Below are 26190 nucleotides of genomic sequence, written 5' to 3' on the forward strand. Positions count from 1 at the left end.
AGCAAAATAGCTTTAATTATATTCAATACAGGCTGAAAACTGATGATAGATGATACACTTTAAATTAGCGTTAGTAGCCTGAAAATTTAGAAATTATAAACCCACTCTTTTTTAACAAATTTTACTGGCTTGCAAACAAAGTCCTTTAAGCCAAGGTATCTACTCCGTTTGTATAAGTCACAGAGTTAAATGACAATCGTGTTCCTAGTTAATTGCTATTAACAGAAATTTCCAGCAATAGGAATTCATCGAATAACTCAAAAACTATGCCAAAGCTACTTGTAAGGTTTATCTTGGGTTTATTATTTATAATGACTAAATTGTTTTTCATATCTATAACTATAATTCATTTACAGTACATTTTTTCTTTTTTTTTTTTCGGGCCGAGGCCCGAACCTCCTACCAGGTCCCCGCGCCTAGGGGGCGCGCGGGGTATGTGAGACTCAACGATCTGCAGATGTTAAGAGCAGACCGCGGGCCCAAGGAATTTAGGGCCCACCCACTAAACGACTCCCCTGCACTCTTACACCCGGCGTCCGATCTCCGTCCGGGGTCAAAACCCGGTCAGAGTAGGGGGGTTCCCGCGGTCAACACTACAACCAGACACGCGGCGCCACCCCGAGGACGCCCGACCGACGGGTCGTCGAGGCGATAGTCGACGACCAACGACGTCAGTCTCCGCGGTACGGCGGCCCTACCAGGCCGCCCGGGCGATGCCGCTGGTGTTCCGGGATACCCCGCTGGGCCAGAACCAGCCTGCCGGGTCGGAACGCGATACACCGCCGACCGGGTTGCTCTTCCACAGTATGTTCAGGGACGACAGCGACGGCGAAAATGCGGACCGCATCGCAATCCGCAGCCGCCGACGCGTCGTCCCGTCCTCCTGGTGCCAGCGCGCTAGAGTGACGGTAGCGTGCGGCGCAGTCTCAACCCCCTTAGGTCGCCCCGTGACCATCACCGGGAGGAGACTGCCTCCTCATAGGGCCCGGAGCTGGACAAACGCCCTCCTCCGACCCCATTTACAGTACATACCTTAGTGTCCGTGATGACAGTCCAATATTGAAAAGTATTATTATTAAAATAAAGGTTTCGTAATGAACGCGAGATTAAACTGAAAAGGTACATAGTGTTAATTACAATAATTATAATATGTATGGAACCAAATCCAGTAGATAATAATTAGTTTTTCTAAAAGAAATGTAAACTCCTCGACCAGGCTTCTCGAATCTATACTCTTTTATACTAATATTATTAAGCTGAAGAGTTTTTTGTTTGAACACGCTAATCTCAGAAACTACTGGTCCAATTTGATTTGAAAAATTCTTTCAGTGTTAGATAGCCCATTTATCGAGGAAGGCTATAGGCTATATAACATCATGCTAAGACCAATACAAGCGGAGCACCATTAAAGAATGTTTCAAAATCGGGGTTATTTTTACCTTTTGAGAGCTTCCGCTGCGTACGCTGCAGAAACGGTTAAAGTTTCGCTAAAATAATGTATGACAGAATTGTTCCCCTTTAAAAGATCTAAAAGAAAGTCCGCGACAGCATACGAGGGCGGCACTGAAAATTTCGGGAATTAACGAAGTGACACAACATTACTATTTAAAAATGTATTTATTGCTTTTCGAAGTATTCTCCGCGAAATTTGACACATTTTTCCATACGATGGAACCAATCATTGAAGCAACCATTCCAATCGGAAGTTGGGATCTCCAAAAAGGCCGTTTTGTAGGCGTCCACAGCTTCTTCAGGTGATGAAAATCTCTGTCCACGCAATTTATTCTTTATTTTAGGGAAAGTATAGAAATCATTAGGGCTTAGGTCGGGGCTATACGGCGGATGCAGCGATAAATTGTGGTTTTGGATGGGGCTTCATCACCAAATGCAGAAATCATCCGGTCAACACACTGTTTTTGTGTTAAGCCACTTCGAAAGTCATAATAAATCATCGCTTTTGAATTTTCTCGAGTCAATTCCATTTTCTGAACGACTAAACAAGTTTGACAAAGCCTCGTGACAAGACCGAGAATCTTTTTTTAAATAAATAAATGGTATTCGATTTTTAAAACCAAGGAGTTTTGAATTAAAAAGATTTTAATATGACAGGAACAGTGGAAATATTCCATTCCCGATACTTTTAGTGCAGCCTAGTATGTCTATATGTTAAGGTTGGCTCACTATAACGTTTTTATGCTAACCAAATTTGTTCTAAAATAAAGCATTATTTGTGAACTATTCCACGCGGACGAAGTCGTGAGCAAAAGCTAGTAATAAATAAATTGATAAGATAATTAAAAAAATTATTAACTAGCAAAATCACGTAAATAGACAATTACAAAAATACTATTTTTACCAATAATCTTTTCTAATATATATTTTTCTACAGAATAAAACAGTAATATAAAATTCAAAAGTATTAATATGTTATATATTTTTTTAATAATTATATAATTTTTTAAACTACTTTAAATAATTACATAATGAGAATGATATCATCCTGAATAATCACACCACTACTTATCGATTTTTTACCAACATTTTAAGTTTAGGTGAGTTCTCAAGTTAACGTTGTTGCCGCGAAATTTTTACTATTACTATTATTAGCATTACTATTACTATCATTTTTCTACAGCTGATAGAAAATTATGAACCTTAAGAAAACTCTGACAATATTCTGTAAAATCTTATCGTTAAAACTAGAACTATCGACGACAGTTTCCACTAGCATCGATACGAGTCATTCTTTTTTATAATTCGTTAGTATCCTGAAAACCGTTAACTACGAAACCTTGGGCTTGATAAAAAAATCATAATAAAAAATGTATACCCGAATAATTATTTTCTTTATACCTCGAATAGAACTTAAAATTAATATTTTTACAATAAGTGACTTCGTTCCTATCTGGTGTCCCACGATACCACACATCTTTTTCTTCTATATTTCTTCCATACATATGGAAGAAAAATAATATATACATATTACCTGTGTTTATAACGAAACTAAAATTATCATCATCTTCTATTAACTCTCGTTGCCCGTATTCATTTTCGAGACGCCTCACGTGGTTGCTCTTCCTCTGCCATTCGTTTTTTGAGATTGAGGCTATGGATTCGAGGGTTAATTTTTCAATTTCGGTTTCTAGTTGGCACACATTTTTGTCTGCTACCCTACGTTTTATTAAATGCTATATACTCTATAGGATTTAAGTCACCAACCTCAACACCTCGGATATAGGACTTTGGTGTTTTTTTTATCAACTCGTAAAACTCTGGTTTAGTGTAGCTTGAGTCAAATTCAATCTGTTGTTGTTGGAGCCATGCTGCATCTCTGCTTTTTTATTATTGATATTTGGGGGCTTTGCGATTTCCTTGCTATGATACGGAACATTGTCCATGACGATTAAGGCATTTTGGGGTAGATTGGGTATAAACCTTTCAATTACCAAAAATAAAACTCACTCAAAATCTAGTGAAAGTGAAGTTAAAAGAGGTCAGTCATTTTATTGTGTCGATTCCAAAGTGTGTTTTAAATTTGAAAACGAAAAATCAGTAAAAGACCGTATTCATAGTTCTGATTTTGCCCATGCAACTTGTATACCTATTTTGCCAAATAGTGATGCATGCACTGATACCTACACATAATACATAATAATACACATGATAAGCAGCGGCGAATTCCACAAAATTATAATTTTGCTGCCCATAATTCAACTCTTTCGCGGTTTAAGGTTACTGATAACAGTGATAACGCCGATCGAGCTCGTGTTGGTCGCCCAGGTTCTTCTCGAGAAAAGAACCACAATATCGCTGCATGCAACACGAAATGCATAACATGTAATAACCGATCGAGCATAGATTATATTCGACGAGTGACGATCGCAAAAATAATAATAGTCCGAGCGAAAACCTTACTCATGTTAACCCTTCAGCCGCCACAACTAAAAATGTTAACTCTTTGGTTGCCGAACGTAAAAATGATAATTTTTTTTCAACAAAAATAATAATTTGGATATGTTTCCTAGCGTCGACGGACATCCTTGCTGCAATACCAATGCAAACTGGCAATGTCAAACATTAACCTGCGCGGTCGCAGAGGATTCAAATTTTGTTCATCAAAGATGTCCGGGCGAAAGTAAGATTTGTATACCATTACTTGAAAATTATTGTGATAAATACGGGATAAACGCGAATTTTCCGAAATATGGGAATAGGCGTGATGTAATGGGATTTGATTGCTTTATGGTTGCGGCGGAGATGGCGATCTTACGGGACCCCCTATTAGTCATGATGTACGGCCGATTTTTAACATAAATATACTGGGTTTTGACGGCACCGCTTTAGTGGACACAGCTGCAAAACACTGCATCGCGGCCATACACTATACGCTCTCCTCCCGCAGAACAACCACCCTTTTAGCGTTTCCTCTCAACGAGTCAAACTTGCCGACGGTGTGGTGCGCATTATGGACGTTTTTACCACCACACTCGATGTTGGTAAGCCTAAAGACGATAATTATTTAAAGTATTAAAAAGAAAGATATGTAAATATTTTTGTTGCTGTCCATACTTTTTTATCGAACTTTGACAAATCAAGATCATTGACGCGCACATTTCTTATTTTAAACTCAGTTTAAAATATAGGCGCGAGAAACTCCTAGGATTAATTACATAATATTATAATTAAATATCAAATTTTCATTGAGATATTATAACTTAAGCTTTTTTTGCCTATCTACTGTCAGTAGCCTCGAGGAGCTGGTCTAGTTTCACCGGGTGTGCAGGCGAGCTCATGGGGCTCAGCCTGAAAGACTCCGTGAAACGTCCGCTGCATTCGTATGTAGCGATGCAATGGTGTTCGAATCCCGCATACAAATACCAGTTTTTCTAATGAATACGTATCTAATAAATGCTCACGATTGACTTTCATTGTGAATGAACCCTCAGACACAGCCCACTGAGTTTCTCGCCGGATCTTCTCAGTGGGTCGCGTTTCGATCCAGTGGTAGATTCTGCGAAGCACGGCTCTTGTTAAGGTTTGTGTTAGCAACGTCGTCAGATTTGAGCCCTGTAAGCTCACTTACTAGTTAAGGGCCGTTTTCCAATTACAGCACAAGAGCGCATTATGCGGCATAATCCTCAACTAAGCTTTAGCATAATTCGGCATTGTGCGTCACTGAGTCGCATTATGCTCTGTAATTGGAAAACTACCAAGGCTATACTGATAGGTAGGGAAAAAAAGTGAGTGAATAATATAATTACCTATACTTTGATAAATAATATAATTACCAATTAAAATTATAATGTGCGACATTTGACATTCTAAAATGTTTTAAAAAATAAAACTCCTCAAGCCACTAAACATTATACGGTTTAAACCAAAAAAAAAAAACGCCGTAGGATACATAGTTCAAGGTATTTAATGCGAGTTTTTTAACGTTCTCGATAGCGTAAAAGTGGCTCATATTTGTATGAAATAGGATCGTTTGCGTAGGTAGGTACGTTTACCGTTAGGGGCGCTGTTCCAACTGCATACAAAAATTGGCTTAACTTTTACGCTATCGAGAAAGTTAAGAAACTCGCAATAAGCACTAGAGGTACCTCTACCCTCAATACTATATTGATAACATAAAGCTACTTTCTAATTTTACATCATTAATAACTTTTAAATGTTTTGAAAAATGTATTGTCTATTTTTGTTTGTAATTTCAAAATATCTTTATACCTAAACACAATCTATATTCATTGACATAAATTTGACACAATTCTGACAGTGCGGTGCTCATTAGTGTTGTAGCTTGCTCCAAATCACTGTATCAGGTACACATATTGTCTGGCCGCTAAAAGTATGCGTCTTTCACTTTGAAACAGCATTGAATATGCGAATAAAAATACCTTTAATTGCTTATTTACCCCAATAACGAATACTTATCCATAAAAATACAAAATTCTATCAACTTAAAACAAATTTTATCATTTTACGATGAATTGAAGTTGGAACATTCTCTTGGCGGCAGTAGATTTAGTATTTATTATAAAAAATAAAGTAGTGTGATTCAGTCTAAAATAAAGAGCAAAACAGATATTGTAACCTGTAATTGTTGTCCATAAATGAGAAATGACACTTATTTTACAGAAAGCATGTCATTGATTAGTTAAATTCGTTTTTCAATAGTAAATTTACAAACTCGTAGAAATCACCTACGTTATTTTTATTAGAAAAAATATTTTATTTTTTATTGAAGGAAACGTAAAATCCCATTAAGGTAAAATCATTATAATATAAACTGAAAAACGAAAATTAAGCAATGTTAGTTAAGCTATTGCAGGCGAGGAAAAGCTAATAAATAAAGAATATTTGTCTAGATTTTTAAACGAAATAAAAGTAACTAGTCATGTTACGGTTTCAGATTAAAAAACGTAGGTATTTTAATTACAAAGTCTTTTAGCTGTACAATGAAAATAATCACGGAACAGGTAAATATTAGGCAATACTAGAACTCAATTTTTACTTATTACGAATCATTGTGTATTTATTTGTACATCTCGAATAGGTAGATTTTCCTTCTCGTTCTTGTTACCTACATTCTGAAAAGTTTGTAAAAGCAGAAAATTTTTGAGCTAAATTTTTAAAGGTATTGTAAAAAAATAACTTGATTTTCATACTTTTATTTTTCTCCCATTCATTTTCTTATTGTTAACTTGTAATTAAAATTTCCAACTTTTTAAGTTAATTTCCTTTTTTATGTATACCAACTATACCTACCTTTACTTTCGTACGTACATGTGGAACACCTAATTTAAGATTTATTCTCGTATTGTTAATTAGCTGCCTAAAAAGTAGCTCAAAATTTGACTCACACAGCACTATATTAAAAAATTATCTTCATTTTGCTACTTGAAAAATGAGGTAAAAATCCATTAAGTAGATAATTATTATACAAGAAAATTCTTGAAAATACATTTTTAAAATTTGTTGAATTGACCTCAACATTAAGTTATGCTAAAATAATCTTCAGAACTATTATCGTATCTATTAAGACCTACATTTCGCAAGTTAATTACCAACATTTGTGAGGAATTAAATTGCAAAATACTTGCATTTCATGAATCCTGAAATTATTAAAATGTTTTAGTATTTAGTACCTATCAGCGTATTGTTTCATTGGGCCACTAAAATGAAAATCATCAGGTAAAATTTGAGAGCTTTGAAGAACAAAATGTTTAGGACAGTAAAATAAAAGTTTTTTTTTTATGAAAACTGAAAAAATATATGAAAAAAATACTTAATCACATTTTTTTGTGTGATACATTACATAAATTGTTGGTACCCAAAACTGATTTTAAACTAGAAAGAAAATAATATACTTATTTCATTCTAAAACTGACCGAAGTACGATCAAATAAAACCTTTTTATTCCAAAATTAATCAGCGTCTTAATATGAAGTTTAAAATGTCAAGCAAAAGTACCTACTTGTATTGTAAAGATCACATGTTTATGTTCAATGCCTAGAAGCTTAAATAAACAACATCTAGTAATTAGTGTTGGCTCTAGTTCAATTTTATTTATTTTAGCTCAATATGAAAAATTCACTGGAGCGATACTTCAAGTCTTGTGAAAGAACTCAGTTCAGCTTAATATTACAAATGAAGGTAAGACAATTTTCTAATTAAGTAAATTGCTATTTCAACATAACCATCAGTATTATTTTACATTATTAAACATGAAATATCAATATTAGTTATAGATAGCAAAAAATAATAAAAATATACAATCAAATTATTCTTAAAATAAAAGTAGTTTTTATATATTGTCTGGAAAGCCAACTACTTATTTAATTATGTTTAGGAATAATATTGTTATTTGAAACTTGGATTTTGCATAAACCATAGAAATTAATGTTTTTACAGAAGTTCATAATTTTTTCTTTGATGACATACAAGTAATAGAGTCAATATTAAACAGGTTTATTATAGATTTATTAAAAACGAATTGTAATTACAATATTCTTGGAAGTACCCATTATAGTGTAGGTGTTCCTATTTTAATAATTTAAACTATAAGTTAACCTAAGTGGCTTGGAGAAATTATTTGATTTTTAATGTTTTCAGATTATGTTATTATATAAGACCCTTTTAACAAATTATTCTTCATGTTAGAATGACGCAAGCCTATATAAATGTATTTGTTGAGAATGACGAAATATTATTTCTCATAATGCCTGAAAAACTAAAAGGCTTTTACTCTTTCAATTCCTTACGAGTTCATAGACTGCGGCTGACTGCGCATAATCTGTGAAAATGATTTCTTACATAAATACATAAAGGCTGTATACGCCGTAAGCTTTTGCCTAATTTGGCAACAAAGGTTTCTCTCATTTTCAAACGAAACATTGCTTTATTCCAAGTGAAATAATTTTATTTATTTAAATATGTAGTAATGTATATAGTTTTTCGCGAATTCTATTAAAACTAAAACATGATAATATCGAATGTAGAAACACAACTCGGAAAGCGCATGACAGACAGGCTAATGTCATGCTAGATTTATCGATAGGTTATACAAGGGGGATGGAACAGTAAAATCTAAAACATTTTTCAAGGTTTTCTTACAAGTTGCGACAGTTACGGTGTTTTTTTTTTCACGAGATTGTTTATTTTAAGTAAAAATATGTCAGCAATTAAAAAAACCCAAGTTAAAATTCAATTATAAAACATTTGAAGGTTAGGGAAATCATGCATCACTTGGGTTACAGGAATTGATCCGACAAAATGATAAATTTTGTAATAGCACTAATATGTATGTATGTGTATGTTTAAATTTAAGTAATGATATTTGTATTTAAATTCAAAATACTACCAATACCTACATACAAATACTACCATTAATATGTCGAATCAATTTTAAACTGCCGCGCTCAATCACACCTTTGCTATGTTAGCTATCTCTTTTTCACATGCTGTTTAATGACTTTATATTGCACTCTAGCCGTCTAGTGCGGCAAACGTTTCATTTCGTCACTGGAAATAAGTACCTACATATCAACCTAGTCAGTCAAACAGTGGTGTTTTTAGACTAGTTCCGCCATTAAAATTGAGAAAATCTTATTGTTGTCAATTATAAGTTCAATAAATCACGTTGATAATGTCCAGTAGATACTCAGTCTCGTGAAATATTTTTTGTTTGCGTTAAGTGTTTTTAATGTATCATTTCCTGTTTCGTATGGAACAGAAACAAGCCACTGCGACGGCTATTGCTCCGTTTTCGTTATCACGTGGGCCGAATTTCGAATTACGCCGCCTTGTTTGATTCGTGAGGCCACGACTTCGTACTCCACAGAGAAGACAGTCCAATACAGACAATAGAGACCGGCATAATAATCAAAGCGTCTTTGTTTTTGCAGAAGCGCGCCGAATCGCTCGACTTCTGTCATCGGTTTCTATCGTATCATGGAACCGGCGGGAGACTGACGCTATCTATTGAAAATCTTGTGCAATGTGTCAGTGAAGTGCTAGTGGATTGAGTGAAGTGTGGTGTTGTGCGGTGCAGTGTCGTTACATAAGGGCGGTTATGGTGGCGGGGCGGGCGGCGTGAGGGCCGGGCGGCGTCCGGCGGAGAGCGACGTGTCATGGCCCCTGCGCTCCCGCTGGCGCCCCGAGACGAGCCCGACGGTCACGACTCCCTTCGGCGGCGGGCGCTCACGTCCGTCGATAACATAGCGATACACATGGAGGAAGATGACATGGGCCTCCCCAACCAGCCGAGCCTCGCGAAAGACTCTCAAGAGATGGAACAGATCCTTGTTGATTTGGGTGGTAGTGACTTTAACCATCCAGATTTACTCCAGGCCATAAAAACCCTTGAGAGTGGTGGTGATGTATTATCTACCGGAGAGCCTGATGCTATTTTTCCTCTCTCTGGTTTTGATTTGACTGAAGTAGTTGATTCTGAGGGTGATAGCATAGAGGATAAGATAAAAGCTACTCAGGCACGTCTTGAACGCCGTTGTGCTTTCCTGCAGAGGAGGCTGAGAATACTGCAAACTCGATCCATCGGGAAGAGAATATCTGAAGAAGTGGTCCAAACATTTGAGAAATGCACCCGCGGAGCTCGTAAGGACAGTGGAGGTCGACCAATGGGCTTGAAAGCTTTTTTAAAACGAATAGAAACAACTGCAGCATTACAAGCAAGTGCTGCATCAAAGACTGTGGTTGGGCCAAAGTATTACAATGCAGGAACATCAAAAAGTGATCCATCCAAGTCTGCATCGATTGGTATTCCACCGGGGACTCTGGCAGGCTTGGATGATACAGCAGCGGCCCTGAGATCACAGCTAACAGCAGTGAAGTACCAGCTTGATTCTGATGCCACTGCATCTTCATCAGGGGCAGAGAGTAATGATGAAGTGGTGACTTACAATAATCCACATCAACAGCAAATGCCTATGTGAGTATTTAAGTTTTATGATTGCTTTAAACAGACTGATATTAAAACAATCCAATGTCAGATAGATTGGTACATACAAGTTTTTAGGAATCTGATTTTCTTTACAATTATATTTAAAAAGGTTAGGTAAATACCATTCTGAGTAAAAAGATTGACTATAAATAATTTAGATCTGAAATAGATATGATTGAAGAAAAAGCTTCCAATGCTAAAATATCCTTAGTTGTTTTTTGTAAATTATAAATCTAATGGATAAACAACTTATTTGTAATGAAACAATAACAATGACCATGAATGTAAATTAAAATTCATTTTAATCTATCTTTAACTATTATGAATTAAATAATCCAACTGTTTATTTCAGCTAAAAGATAATTATAATGAAACAGTACATTTAAAATTTATATATTTTTTTCAGTACTTGGTAGGTCCAATCTGTATTTACTGTCTTAATGAAAAGCTCTAAAATTATCTTAAATTATGTTTATGGGAATTAATCAGTACTAGTTTGGATATTTATAATTTGGTACTGTTATCACCAATGGTTAAATTTACAAACCTAATTAAATTCAGTGGATACATATACATCTCACTTAAATAACATAAAATAAAACAACCAAGTTATTTATATGGAGGTCAGAAGTGAAAATGATTATTTGTACTTTTTCGGGTTGTTTATTCAATGGTTTTATTTATAAGTACTTATACTGTGTCATTAATAAAATATGAATGTATCATTAATACAAAAGTGCATTTGTTGGTCAAACTTGAACTACTGAACTGAATGTCATGAAATTTTCCACATTTTGTCAGGGGTACAGAAAAATCACATAGGAAGAAAAATATGTCCAGAAATAAAGTATTATTTCTGAGGAATAGGTTTTTTACTACATAAACGTAAGTGAAGCTATGACTAAAAGCTAGTAATTAAATAATGTGAGATTAAAGGTGCAGGTGACATTGTCAATATAAGCCTGGCTTTAATAATAATTTAACAAGTGTAATTAATTTAACTTGTTAAACCTAATATACAATTTTCAAACCAAAGATATTGTTGTGTTTTGGGCGTAGGTTCCAATTACATTGCTTGAATCAGCATTATGCAAAAACTGCAGCTACTAGTAAAAGCTTGTATATAAATTTTTAACTTAATATGATCAATGAGCTTTAAGTATTTAAAAACTATTGAACAAGATAGTGAGTAAACTTTTACCTTTACTATACTTCCCTCTTGGTTCTTGTTATAAATACACAAAAATATGAGAGTATTCTAATAGGTCAGATAATGACTATTGGAAATAAATGGTGCTGCCTTTATGATACTGGCATATTCCATAATATTATTATTAGATTGATAAATTAGAAATCTAAATTGTTGTAAATTAATATTATTATTTTATAAAATACACTGGAATTTTTTCTGGAGGTGTTATTTTAACAGTGTCAGTTAATATGCAAGTCTTTCTAGAAAGAATCCTGTCCTGCTCTTAGTTCTTCATGGTTGTGATTTGCCACCTCCTTAATTTCTTGACAAAGATGAATTGCGTAAGTCTTCTATGGGACATTGCCTTGAAAAAAGAAATTCCCATTTTCTGCTTTATTGACTATGTGTGGAGGCATGAGTTACTCTGGTGTCATTTGTGATCAACCTAAAGATTTCAGTCTGGTTGCTGACATTGTCAGCTCCAGAGGAACAAGTAAAGTGGTGGCATATCTAGCTTACCTCTGAAAACCACTATTAATATAGTTCCATCACCACCAAAGAGCCAGCCTCTGGGTGCAATGTAATTTGTCATGAAGGCTGGTCTATGTATTTTTTTGGCAATGGTACCAAAGCTACCATTGGCTATAAGCTAATATAGCTTAATGTTACTGTTATTGTGTGATTGCATATAAAAAGAACCTCTTGATTTTATTCTCAGACTACTAAACTTCAACAGAAATAATTTTCATTGCATTAGCATTTTTTTTAATTCATGTAAGTAAAAAATCCCAGCATGAAGAAGGTGCATAACCTGTTTGTAAATTAATTATCTGTTAATGATCATCTAAAACGAAGGCTTTAATTAAGGGTGTATTTACTATGGAATATATTTAGTACTTATATAAATATGTAATCAGTTTATTTGACTATGGTTTCGGTTTGGAGTAGGCATCATCATTATCTACACAATCAAAGCTTTCAAAGTTCACGTCAACCTGTCGTCTACCTTATATGTAATGACTACCTTATGTAATAAATTGTCTAAAGTTTCTCATTGTTCACCTGGCCTTATCAAACCTGTGTTGAGAACTTTGAATACCATTTGAATTATGATTAAGTTACAAAAAAAATTTTTTTACCATGCCCTGTTTTGGGTAGGTACCTAAAGATATTATTCTATGGTTTGTAATCAGAATGTGTCTCTTATTTAAAAAATGGGATGATTTGAGCTTCTTTTCCTTTCCTGGGGTACTGGTCTTTGAGAAGAGATCAATAAAATAAAATAAACAAAAGCTCAAGCAAAGACTGAGCATATATAATAAGCGGTTTTTGATACTTTAAAAAAATTAATATTACAAAGGAAAATTGTAAAGATATATTAATAATTTTTTTTATTTGAATGTTTGTTTGTAAAATAAAATAATTGAAGTAGAAATTGCCGATTGGTACTGAAAAACTGAAATTTTTTTTTTTTCATTTAACATCAAATTTAATCAAAATATCTACCATTATTACGTATACATTGCTGCCATCTAATAGGAAAGTCATTTATGCCTTTGCTATATATAGAACTCTGGTTCTAAAGCTAGATTCTAGAAAAATGTGTGAAAGCATTTTGTACTGGCTCCTGGGAAGAAAACTTTTTACTATGTAGAAATTTATCCAAATCACGAAAAAAATGGTAGTCCGTTGGAGTAAGGTCTGGCGAATACGGAGGGTGACGAATGGTTTCTAATTGTAGTTCCTGTAGAGTTAAAACGGTTTCTCGTGCTGTATGAGGTCTCGCGTTATCATGGAGCAATAATGGTGAAGATTGATTAATGAATCGGGGCTGTTTCACTGCAAGTTTTGCTATTATTGTTCGGAGTTCGGCACAGTAGAAATCTGCCGTTATTGCTTGATTAGATCGAAGAAAGCTCTACTGAATAACACCATGCTGAGACCATCAAACAATTACCATTACCGTTTTATTTATAAGCTTTGCTTCAGGACACTGTTGCGGCGTTTGACCTGGGCTCAACCATTGTATTTTTCGCTTACGGTTATCGTAAAGAATCCACTTTTTCTCACATGTGACTATTCAATCCAATATTCCTTCATTGTATTAAATTCTGGATTCAACAGGCCAACACAAGTTTCAACACTCGTTTCTTTCTGCAGATCAGTCAAATCATGAGGCAACTATTTTTCATATTTTATTGATTTGACGCAAATGAGTCAATAAACGTTAAACCATGCCGCTAATTCCTGGGAAGTTTGGCTCGGATCGGCTTTCACCATCTCATTCATTTCATTGTTATTCACGTGTGTGGGCAGTCTGCCACGTGGTTCGTTCTTAAAATTAAAATGTCCATCACAAAAACACCAAAATCGCACGGTGGGTTCATTAGCAGTCCCCTCTCCAAACGCAACATTGATATTGCAAGCTGTTTCTGCAGCGTTAGTTCCGCGTTCAAAAATCACTCGAATTTTCGAAGTATCAAGTACAATTACCTACAAGAAAGTGTTGCAAATGATGTGACAATAAAAACCAGCAGCGTAACGACAAGTTCTTATATTTGTGCGAGAATGCAGAAAGCAGGTAGAAATGGCTGGCACGGCTTGTTTTATTAACACTATCCCCCCTTCCTTGGCTTTGGCTGGCGGCGGTGGCGGTGGCTGTGGCGGAAGGGGGCGTGTTAATATGGCTTGGCGGCTTGGCTGGCGGCAGGGCATGACAGCTGACGTCACATCCGTTACAAAAGATTCTTGTCTAAGCTGAATAAAAAAAAACAACTGAAAGTCGATAATCGAATGTTGCACATTTTTTAAAACAAGGACCTCATAGGTACCATTTGAAAAAAGTTTCGTTCAAAGCATAAAGGTTCTATGTCAATTCGAAGTACCTATTACATTAAAATGGCAATTTCATACTTTAATCCCTATATTAATAATATAATAAAGTAATAACAGATGTTTCATGACTAAATAAATTATTGTTAATTAATTTTCTGGAACTTTTTGGTAAATTTTCGCAATGTTATTTAGTTTATAAGTATGTAGAATCATCATCATTACAATCATTAAACACAGCATTAATTAAATTCAGGTGTGGAGTGGGCCTAAAATAGCACTACCTTATCTCCTTTAATGATAGTGGGTGATCCACCTATCTCTTCAGTGACAGTTATGAGTAGGTACACCGTCCTGTGTATTTCTGCATCGAAGCATTGTGCTTAGTTAGAGTTTTTTAACTTTCTCGGTAACGTAAAAGTTAACTCGAATTTGTATGGAGTTGGAACAGCGCCCCTAGCGGCAAACGTAGGCAAACGTTCCAATTCCATACAAATTTGAGTTAACTTTTACGCTAACGAGAACGTTAAAAAACTCGCACTTTACAGTTGTACGGTCCGGTATGAATGGTTCGAACAGACGTTTTACAGTACAATTGAGATTTCGATCGGTCTCACAATCAAAGCGAGTTGATACATTGAATTTACCTGAGGTCTTGAGATCAGAGGGGTAACGTTTATGTATTTAGGGATCTTTTGACTGAATTTTCCGATCTTGTGATTTTCTTTACTTAAACAGAGCTCTGTTGTAATCGCTTAACGTCAGGTAGACCATCAGTTTATTCGCTCACAGAAAACCAAATAAAGATTCAGATTAAAATATACTTTTAAAACCAGATTTTTTAAAATGCTACTTCAGGTAGAACTCGCGAAAGTTTGTTATCTATACCTACTAATATACTTAGTCTGGCCATAAATACTGTTACAATAAAAAAAAAAATCTATTGCAAATAACATTTATTACTTTTACAGTGTGTTAGTTTAATACATAAATATAAAACAATTTAAAGTATAAAAAGCTTATTCGAAGTGGTCTCCATTGGCTGCAATACAGTCCTTTAAATGTTGAGGCCAGTTATCAATAGAAGCACGCACTCTTTCCATGGGAAATTTTTCATTGCCAATCGTACGGATTGTTTTAGGGACTGCAAATTATCATGGCGTTTAGAGCAAGCCGTGCTCTCTAAAACTGACCATAAATCATAATCCAGCGGATTAAGATCGGGACTAGACGACGGCCAGTCTTCAGCTCTGATGAAGTCCGAAACATTCGTTTCCAACCAAGACTGCGTAGACCGAGCTTTATGACCTGGCGCCGAGTCTTGCTGGAAGGACCATTCTTGATTATTGAACATGGTGTTGTTAAGGGGCCTCACTACCTTCTCAAGAATGGTATCTTGATACACTTATGCCGATGTTTTGATACCTTTTTCACAAAAGTATGGCTCAGTCACTCCTTCATAGCTAATACCCCACCAAACCATCACTGAAGTCAGATAGTGCCCACGTTGTACTCTGTCGACTAATTGGGAAGCTTCCTTAGAGCTTTGAGCATAATACGGTCATTTTGTTTGTTAAAATGTTGCTTAATTGTAAAAAAATTCTCATCCGTAAACAAAATTTTTCTATGACCTCTCTTTGCGTACCGCTTTCAGTAGTTGTTTCGATTTTACCACCCTATTCTCTTTTAAATTATCAGTTAAGAAATGACCAGTACGTCTCTTATAGGCTGCAAGTCCTTAGTCATCTTTTAAAATACGCGACATGGTTCTAGGTGCTATCTTCATCTCCCGAGATAAAATCTTTTGCTTTCGGACAGGATTTCTTCGAATTGTTTCCCTTACTGCTTTGACCACCTTTTTCGTACGAACACTACGTGGACGGCTTCTCGGATCTTTTTCTGTCACAAACAGAGGAGGTCTCATTGCACCTATTAATAGCCCGGTACACAAACATTTTACTAATACCAAGCGTATGGAGAGTTTTAAAAATTGCATTTGGCTCCATACCTACTTTGTGTAATGCAATCACAGCGATTCGGTTCTCTTTATCACCCCACTCCATTTTAATATCGCAAAATATTGTACAATATCATCATCATCATCATCAGCCTGCGGCAGTCCACTGCTGGACATAGGCCTCCCCCAAACTCGCCACTGAACCCGATCTTCGGTTCCACGCATCCAGTTACTGCCAGCTGCCTTGCGCAGGTCGTCGCTCCATCTAGCAGGAGGGCGTCCTACACTACGTTTGCCGGTTCGCGGTCTCCACTCCAGAACACGTCTACCCCAACGGTTATCGGTTCTGCGACATATGTGACCAGCCCACTGCCACTTCAGCTTACTAACTCTGCGAGCTATATCGATCACTTTGGTTTTTGCCCGAATGACCTTGTACAATGTATTGGCGCCAAAATGAGAAAACTCAATGAGCAATCATATAAAAATGACAGATTCCAAATTCAAATGTAATATTTTGTTTATTTTTAATTGTAACAGTATTTATGACCAGACTAAGTATAAGTCTACAGTGGTTTTTACGGATGTTCCCTTATAGCTACTGAACCATGCATCCGATTGACTTGAAACTTGGTATCCATGTAGAAAATACATGTACTTAATGGATAGGGTAATATTTATATGAGTGTTTGACTCTACATCAGTATCGGGGGCGTTAATGATGAGAATCTTTGTGGGGGCTGAGAAATAATAAGGTTAATTTTAAATGCCCAGCGAAGCGGACAAGTACAGCTAGTCTTATAAATTGCACAATTTAATTAATAGGTGAATTTAAATAAAAAATAAATGCAAGCGCAATACGTATGCAAAATTTCGTGCTTATTCTGTTGATTGTTGAAAAATAAGATGAAAGGCGATTGCATGCAGCAGAGATGCGAATGTTGCGATGGATGTGTGGAGTAACGAGAATGGATAGAATACGGAATGAATATGTTAGAGGAAGTCTGAAAGTGGCACCTGTGGCAGAGAAGCTGAGGAGTGCACGTTTGGGATGGTATGGACATGTGATGAGACGGAATGAAAATGAGGTTGTTAAGAGAGTGTTAACTATGAATGTGGAAGGATTTAGAGGAAGAGGTAGACCTAAGAAGAAATGGATGGATTGTGTGAAAGACGATATGGGTAGGAGGGGAGTGAGCGAAGAAATGGTATATGATAGAAGAGTATGGAAGGAGAAAACATGTTGCGCCGACCCCAGGTGACTGGGAGAAGGGCAGGATAATGATGAATGATGATGATGTTGAAAAATAAGTCTATTTGGAGTTATTCCTGGCTATTGGTTCAGGTCATGCTTACGACAAATAATCATTGATATCTAAACTCAACCAACATAATATAAAAAAATGAACTCAATATGTTCAGAAAAAGTGATTCTAATTTAGCTTTCAAGTTTTGACCTAAACAAATATTTTAAGTTAAATAAGAGCTTGTAAAAATTATTCGTGAGAGATGGTTTTTACTGGTGGTAGGACCTCTTGTGAGTCCGCACGGGTAGGTACCACCACCCCGCCTATTTCTGCTGTGAAGCAGTAATGCGTTTCGGTTTGAAGGGTGGGGCAGCCGTTGTAACTATACTGAGACCATATAACATGTATCTCAAGTTGGGTGGCACCGTGACGTTGTAGATGTTTATGGGCTCCGGTATCCACTTAACACCAGGTGGGCTGTGAGCTCGTCCACCCATCCTAAGCAATAACAAAAAAAATAATGATACACTGGTGTGCTACCTTTAAATTGGGATTCACTTATTGGGCCGGGGGTCGAATTTTACGAGATTTCTGCGCTGAGGGGTCGTGCGGAGTATGTGGGAGAGCTGAAGCCACCCCTAAATGATTCTCCTGCGTTCTCACTAGGTCAATGCCTGAGGCAGAACCCGAGAGATTTAGGACAGGTGATCTTGTTCAACACTGCAACCAGACTTGCTGCACCCTATCTAGCAGGCGTGGCCGTCAGACCCTCCACTTAGTATCACTGGCAACAGGGCAACACTGGAATGATCTTCTTTTCTTTTTTTGCAGAGAAAAACGGGCGCTCTGGTCGTGGCAGAGAGCACGGGCATCGATCGCCTCGCGCTGGTGCTGGCTTCAGGCGCAACTACAAGAACTCGAGTACAAGATACGGCAGCATAATGAATTGCACAAACAGGTACGGGTGATTAGTATTTACTTGACGTAGGTCGATAGTTTGTTGCGCGGACCTCGCTCGGTTAAGCAGTTATCGGAAGGCAAAATATCACGGATTTTCTGAAGGTATTAATAAGGATTATATTGTCATGATCTAACTGGGAACCTACGATTGATTATAAATATTACGTGAATACCGATTCTGACGAAGAAAATTTGTATAATCTGTCCCAAAAACACAATAAACATTACGCGGCGTCTGTCCTTCATTTAAGAGATACAGAAAAACTAGACGAGATTAGACCAACGACACGTTGATTTTAAATATAACCGTAACACTTGCATTTAAGGTGTTATTTGTAAGAATTCGGAATTACGAACACAAGTGCTAATATGTTGTTTAAAAAATTCAGCTTTGCATCTTGAATGACCACCGCGACGTGAACATTACAACACAAAACCAAATAGGTACGATCTGCTCTGGGCTCTGCTTGCGATGCTCTGCGATACTTGGCTTTGGCCTCTATGCTTTTCGAGCGTTTACTGGATGTCTGAAAATTGCGAAAAAGTTGTGAAATTTTCGTATAATTAGAATGTTATCTGTGAATTTTTTGTTCTTCTCTTTCTTTATTACGTTCACATAACTGGATAATATTTACAAACATTAACATTCAACTTAAATAGTAAAAACGAGTATACTGATACACCCTTCTAGGTGTGAACACGCCTTGCATAAGGTCGGTTGTGTTAAAAATCGTCAGAAGCTAACTTTTATTAATAGTTATAAAAGAAATATACATATATAGAAGAGTAAGAAAATAAAAACATGGCAAATAAATATTTACAGAAAGCATCAACATATTAAAAAACTAATAAAGGTAAATGTGGATCACGGATCTTCAATTTATTTTAAGTGAGGCTAGAGAAGTGTGGGTATCATATGTGTCTGTCTATTTCATCACGTATACTAGTAGTCAGGGAGATCATAGGATAGACAGGAGAGTGCTGGCCAAGATTACTTTTAATTTTTGTTAGGTAGGTTGGTTTTAGAAGTTGATACTCCGACTCTGAGTGCTGAGCTAATTTTCACATATTTTGTAAAAAAATCTAAAAGATTTTTGAAAAAAAGTACCTCATAAAAGACTAAACTTAAAATATAAAAACGAGTACTAAATTCAAAGCAAAATAATTTTAAATGGTTATTTATAATGTTATTGAAAAAGGTTCTGCATGCACGCGCTAAAACAGGTCGAGATCCATCATCCAACTTTTTTTAATTTATTTATTGCTTTGATGGGTGGACGAGCTCACAAGCCCACCTGGTGTTAAGAGGTTACTGGAGCCCATAGACATCTACGACGTAAATGTGCCACCCACCTTAAGATATAAGTTCTAAGGTCTCAGTATAGTTACAACGGCTACCCCACCCTTCAAACCGAAACGCATTACTGCTTCACGGCGTCGACGTCTTATCACTTAGGCCACGACGACTTCAGTTCGCAAATAGTCGATATTCCGACACTCCGCAATTTATACGCATTAATAGAGGGTCGATCTATCGACGGTTCGCGCGCAAAGGGTTAAAACTATATGTATAGTTTAATGTAATTATATCGTTTAGGATGTTTCGAATACTATACAGTTCTCACGGACAAGGACGACTATTAGTTGTAAAGGTAGTTTAGTTATGTCTTACGTCTCACGAAAACCAATAAAACTCAACCCTATACGGGTACTTCGTTATTTTTAATTTTTTTTATTGCGTAGATGGGTGGACGAGCTCACGGCCCTCCTGGTGTTAAGTGATTACTGGAGACCATAGACATCAACAACGTAAATGCCGCCACCTACCTTGAGACATAGTTTGATATGTCTTAATATAGTATATCAGTATATGGTACATCAATAACTGGTGTTTTCTCACTTATGTACTTGTATTTATAGTACATTAATTATCTTTCAAATTGCTAGTATAAATCAAATAATACTTTGAAACGTTTCTAGTTAAAGAAAATGATCGATAACACTTTGTAACGACACATGTAAACCTTTCCTAAAATACGCGATACTAGACTTTATTTTTTGCTTATCAATACTTCCAAATCCTATTTCAGAGTCGCGAAAAATAAAATCTTAATCGTGACAGAGTTTCTCCGAACGTGTCTTCATAAAAAATATAAAAATAAATGCTGAAGTGCGATGACCGCGGCAAAGCGTTGTTTAATTTGATAAGCCGGCGTTTTGTATATTAATACGTATCTTATCGTGATTCACACACTTAGTCAGAATATGATAGTTAGACCTTTACCTTTTCTATCTTCAAGTAATTAATTAATTGGTTAAGAATCTTTTATCTTTTAACAAACATGTATATTTTTTTATTAAACTACACATATTATTTTATTTAAATTTACGGAATTAATGCCTAAAACATTATCTACCAGTCAAGCAAATATATCTGTTAACACAGACAAATATGTACAAATATATACAATATTTAGGGGAATGTATTAGCAGATAATTGATAAATTCATGACGATTCCGCTAACTTTACCATGATCCTCCTGGTCCTGATTTTTGGAGGGAGTGTAATCTATAGCAGAACAGACTGTACGACAAAAGAACTACGTTGGATGTATAGATATTCATTAAAATGTTTGATCCGTTTTGACGAAATTTGAAATTTTCGCCGGTGACTACATTAAAACCACAATTATTTAATGGATTCTTACTCAGTCTCTACACGTGGTCATGGCGCTTGCAACGACACCAAAATATCGGGGATTCATTGAATATGAAAATGACGTGACAATAACCAGTTAAATAAGTGCATAAGCTTCTAAGGTTTTCGTATAACTTTTTTTTTTATTGCTTAGTTAGATGGGTGGACGAGCTAACAGCCCACCTGGTGTTCAGCCGTTACTGGAGCCCATAGACATCTACAACGTAAATGCGCCACCCACCATGAGATATAAGTTATTATATAAGGTCTTAAGTATAGGTAGTTACAACGGCTGCCCCACCCTTCAAACCGAAGCGCATTACTGCTTCACGGCAGAATTTGGCAGGGTGGTGGTGCTTACCCGTGCGGACTCACAAGAGGTCCCACCACCAGATTGTGCTATTGTACCCATACGACTGTACTATACGGTAAATCTGAACAGTTGTTGTCACTTTAGGGAATGTTTACGACCTAATATACGATTTGCTCGCATTCAAGGCATTATTACAACATATGGGCAGCAATGACGATATGGTGTTAAGTAAAAACACGGGTTTCATTGATCATTTAAAATACAGAATCATTAGACAAGTAATAAAATTTATGTATGGGTATATTATTTAATTTATCGCTGTAGCAATGAAAAGATATTCAGCTTGATGCCAGGCTATATATTCTAAAAAGTAGGTAACGCTGATCACATTATAAACTCGCTCACATTATAAACTTTAACAAAATTTGTATTTTAAAATAAATATGTAAAGATTTATCGATACTTGTAGTATTATGGGTAAATATTAGGTTTTTACATATGATCGATCGATGCATCCCTGCGAGGGCAATGGTCGTTTTTTAATGATCTTCAAGAAGTTAGGTCTACAGGAGCCAACAAACACTTCAAAAGCAGTCGTTTGTACTGCCCCTGGGGGTATTGGTTTTTCCACCTTGCTAAGAAGCTGCGCGCTAAACTTCACTAATGCTTAAGAACGCGTTGTTCCCTACTTTGATTATTTACACGTCCTACATAATAATATTTTTGATTCATGTAATGCTAACTGTATGCTAATGTAACTATACTTGAGACCTTCGAACTTATATCTCAAGGTGGGTGGCGCATTTACGTTGTAGACGTCTATGGGCTCCAGTAACCACTTAACACCAGGTGGGCTGTGAGCTCGTCCACCCATCTAAGCAATAAAAAAAAAATGCTAGCTATATTTTTTCGGCGATATTCAGCGAATATTCATACTAGCTGCTGTATTTGTTACAGTACTATTTTTCGGATTAGCAATTTACACATAAATTATATATTAAAATAAATTAAAAATGCATAGTCGTCCTTAAAATCTTAAAATTTAGGTCTATATCACAAGCTTTACTAACAGTTATAATAATTAGGTATCTGTTAACTTGACATTAAAACCAACAATAACTATTATTCTTCTTCTAAGTTCTTTTAATGTTAAATGTATGTAATGTAATAAGCAAGTATATTATAGCTATAAAATCTAAAAAATTTAAATGTGGTGCTTTAGTGAAGTCGTATCGATTTTCGGGACATGTTCAGACCTGTAGAAACACGCATAACGACTTGACACGCGTACAGTCACTCAAGGTTGTAATAGAATACTGTTGTTTATGTTTAAACGAAAGAAAATTTTTGGGTGCGGAATGTTTTTAAACCTTTTACACTTTACACTCGAGAAATGAGTATCACTCACCACATGATTGAATTAAAAACGACAAAAATAACGATAAGAACAGATATTCAAAACATAAACAAGATATCAATAATCAAATAAAGCAACATAAATAGTTTACACAGCGCGTCGAATTTCCGCACCAAATAAATTGGTGAGCGAGAATCATCTCTCGAGTTGAGGCATTAAATAATGTGGTGAGCTAGACCCACGTCTCGAGTGCAAAGGGTTAATGAAGAAACCGGGGATAACGTATACATGTTATGGACGAGGCGTCATTGCTTTCTGCAGTGAGGCTAGACTTGACAAATATTGGGTACGTTTTTCAAACAGAAGTGATATTTTATCCACAACCAAAGATTCTCCAATGCAATAGACTAGTGAATTCGCATCTCGCATTATGTATCCGGTTTGAAGGGTGGTACTTACGTCTATTACCCGGCAATAGAGACATCGATCCACGTTACGCTGTCGATGTTGAGGTTCACGTTGTGATGTCCAGACTCTGGTAACCACTAAGCACCAAGAAGCGGTCTCGTTCGCCTATCCATGCAATACGCATGTTGTATTATTTTTTTCTGTAGACGTTCTAAAACTTTCGAAAAACTCAAATTTGTCCTCCCTTGCTATAAGCTAATGGACAGCATTGACGTAATAACATAAAATAAGTTTTATCGTTTCCGATATATCAGACACTTAGGTTTATTTAAAGTCCGTCTCAAAATTATAAATACAACCACAATATTACGTCCTACTAAAAATATCAGAGTTTCCTCTGTTGATTTGTTAGTAGAAATATTCATTCTGCGTTATTCATTCAAAGGACCCTCGATCCATGCGTGTTTTCAAATCAGGGGGAAGGATACAAAACATTTTAACCCTACTTGATATTCTTTTAACAGCATCGCATCCATTTTAAAAGCACTCGATAAAGCGACAAGAGTACAATTATTATTAGGTGCCGACTGAGATGTTATACAATATTTCGTTTTATCCGTGATTTTAAAATCAAGATACAACAGTTCGCTATCTCAAAAGACATACACACACACACAGACAATCTTTTCAAATATATGCATGAGAAAGAAATGCAATTACTGGTGGCAGGGCGTCTTGTGAGCCCGCGCGGGTAGGTTTTACCACCGTTCTGCCTTTCAGTTTGAAGGGTGGGGCAGCCGTTGTACTGTAAAAACTGAGATTTAAAACTCAGGTGGGTGACGGCATTTAAGTTTTAGATGTTAATGGGCTCAGGTATGATATGGACATGTGATGAGGCGAAATGACAATGAGGTTGGTAAGAGAATTTTAACTATGAATGTGGAAGGCTTTAGGGGAACAGGTAGACCTAAGAAAAAATGAATAGATTGCGTGAAAGACGACATGTAAGAGGGTGAGCGAAAAAATGGTATATGATAAGAAGTGAATAGAAGGAGAAAAAATTTTGCGAGGCGACCGGGAGAAGGACAGGAGAATGATAACGTCTATGGGCTCCGGTAATAAATTAACAACAGGTGGGCCATGAGCTTGTCCATCCATCTAAGCACTTAAAAAATATAATGGAGAAGGCACGTGAAATCCGAAATATCTTTTATTACATTACCTTAAAATTAGGATTCCTTAAATAACTGCTCACAGAATGAAAATTGCTTTCTTATCTTAACGTTGGCATAAAATGATTTTAAATATCGGATTTTTAGGAACCCTAGTAGCATCAGCACAACTAACTGCCAGGGTAGCAATATAAACTTTTACACATATTTATTTTGATCTCCGATTTCAACGCTTTACGCTTTGTTAACTCTTATTAATTATTAAGGATTATGGTAAAAAAAAAGTTCTTGGAATCGCGTCTCAGGTCATTCTTCCCACGTTTACATTCCATAAATAGAAACGTTCTCATAAAACGTAGACAATCGATATTTCTGCGAGTCTCGCAACGAATACTGTTTTTACTACATTAAAATTTGTATATTTTTCACAATTGCCACAACGTTCCACTGTTCTCTTATCCTTATATAAAATATGTATGTGTATAGAACAAGAGGACACGGTATTAATTATTAGTATAAAAATATTGTATGCCTACACTGGGAATATAATTTCCCTGAAAAAAGTAGTTAAGGGTAGGCTTGACTTCGCCCCTGGCATTACTAATGTCCATGGGCGACGGTAATCACTCTCTATCTGGTGGGCCGCATGCTCGTTTGCCTGCAAAGAGAATAAAAAAAAATTGTGATCACCATTTTTTTTTTCATATATTCATTAAATATGTTGTGGACTTAGCTTAGTTCAGTATGTGTCGAGTCGTCTCACAATAAACAGGTTGCAAACTGTCGTGTCTTGTTAATAATTATCACCCTACATAATATCAAACACGCTCTATATAAGCACAGACTCAACAGACTCAACAAATATAATATTAAAATTAATAATATCTTCTTAGTCGGACAGATACTCTTGTCATAGTGGTCGTGGTTGCGCTGACGATGTACACGTAGAAGCATTTATCTGGTCGCCCATGTTCTTGAGGATTGCCTTCCAGGCGATCCGCTTCCATATCTTAATAATATGTGGAAAATATAATATACATAATATATACCAATTTTCATAAAAAGATTAAAAGAGATGGTGGCATTGTCTACTCTTGTTGAATCTTCTATAAAGATTATACTTAATGGTATCTATTCGCTATCTCTGCACTGCACAATTAGGGGAACAATAATAATAATAATTTTACTTCCATTCTATAAATAATTTACTTATCGTTTATCCTAAAAATAAATAAATGAAGGATAATGGTGTTGCACCTCAGATGCATAAGTTCTACCTGCTCTCCTCCATCATATCAGCAGCAATGATGAACTTATTCCTTTTAATGGATACTCATTTGCAGGGTGAAATCCATGAAACTAGTCTTAATTCAGTCAATTAAGCAAATAAAATGTATCTGCAGCCGCAGCATTACTGACAATGTGGCGGTAGCCATCACAGATTCCAAGATATTTGACAGATGCCTGAATCTCTGATATCTGAATAAACTCGCATATATACAAGTTCCGGACAACAACATTTGGACCGTCGCCGCGTCGGTTTAACGAGCAAATATCACCCGCTCGGTGGAAGATCTTCCCTTTGTTTATACCTA

General features: G+C 36.0%; 1 protein-coding gene and 1 long non-coding RNA gene across 8 annotated transcripts in view; one reads left to right on the forward strand and one right to left on the reverse strand.

Moving 5' to 3' along the window:
- Positions 1-2525: 2525 nt before the first annotated feature.
- LOC134201063 (uncharacterized) lies at positions 2526-5717 on the reverse strand. The gene is made up of 3 exons (XR_009976224.1): positions 5289-5717; positions 4917-5011; positions 2526-3106 (listed from the first exon to the last, which is right to left on the reverse strand). It is a non-coding gene; the product is annotated as an uncharacterized LOC134201063 (long non-coding RNA).
- A 740-nt stretch (positions 5718-6457) lies between these two features.
- Positions 6458-26190, forward strand: part of LOC101746187 (KAT8 regulatory NSL complex subunit 1-like protein) — a 31569-nt gene continuing 11836 nt past the window's right edge. For 3 of the 7 annotated variants that reach the window (XM_021347534.3, XM_062675161.1, XM_062675160.1), the window contains exons 1-4: positions 6519-6634; positions 7576-7653; positions 9405-10447; positions 18519-18645. In XM_021347534.3, the coding sequence (XP_021203209.1) occupies positions 9630-10447; positions 18519-18645 (945 nt within the window). In that variant the 5' untranslated portion in view covers positions 6519-6634; positions 7576-7653; positions 9405-9629. Of the gene's footprint in view, positions 6477-6518; positions 6635-6865; positions 6910-7575; positions 7654-9012; positions 10448-18518; positions 18646-26190 lie in introns of those variants that run through there. The other 4 variants (XM_062675159.1, XM_062675158.1, XM_021347535.2 and 1 more) reach the window with 4 other exon arrangements.

Source organism: Bombyx mori, chromosome 23, assembly GCF_030269925.1.
Source record: "Bombyx mori chromosome 23, ASM3026992v2".
Classification (NCBI taxonomy): domain Eukaryota; kingdom Metazoa; phylum Arthropoda; class Insecta; order Lepidoptera; family Bombycidae; genus Bombyx; species Bombyx mori.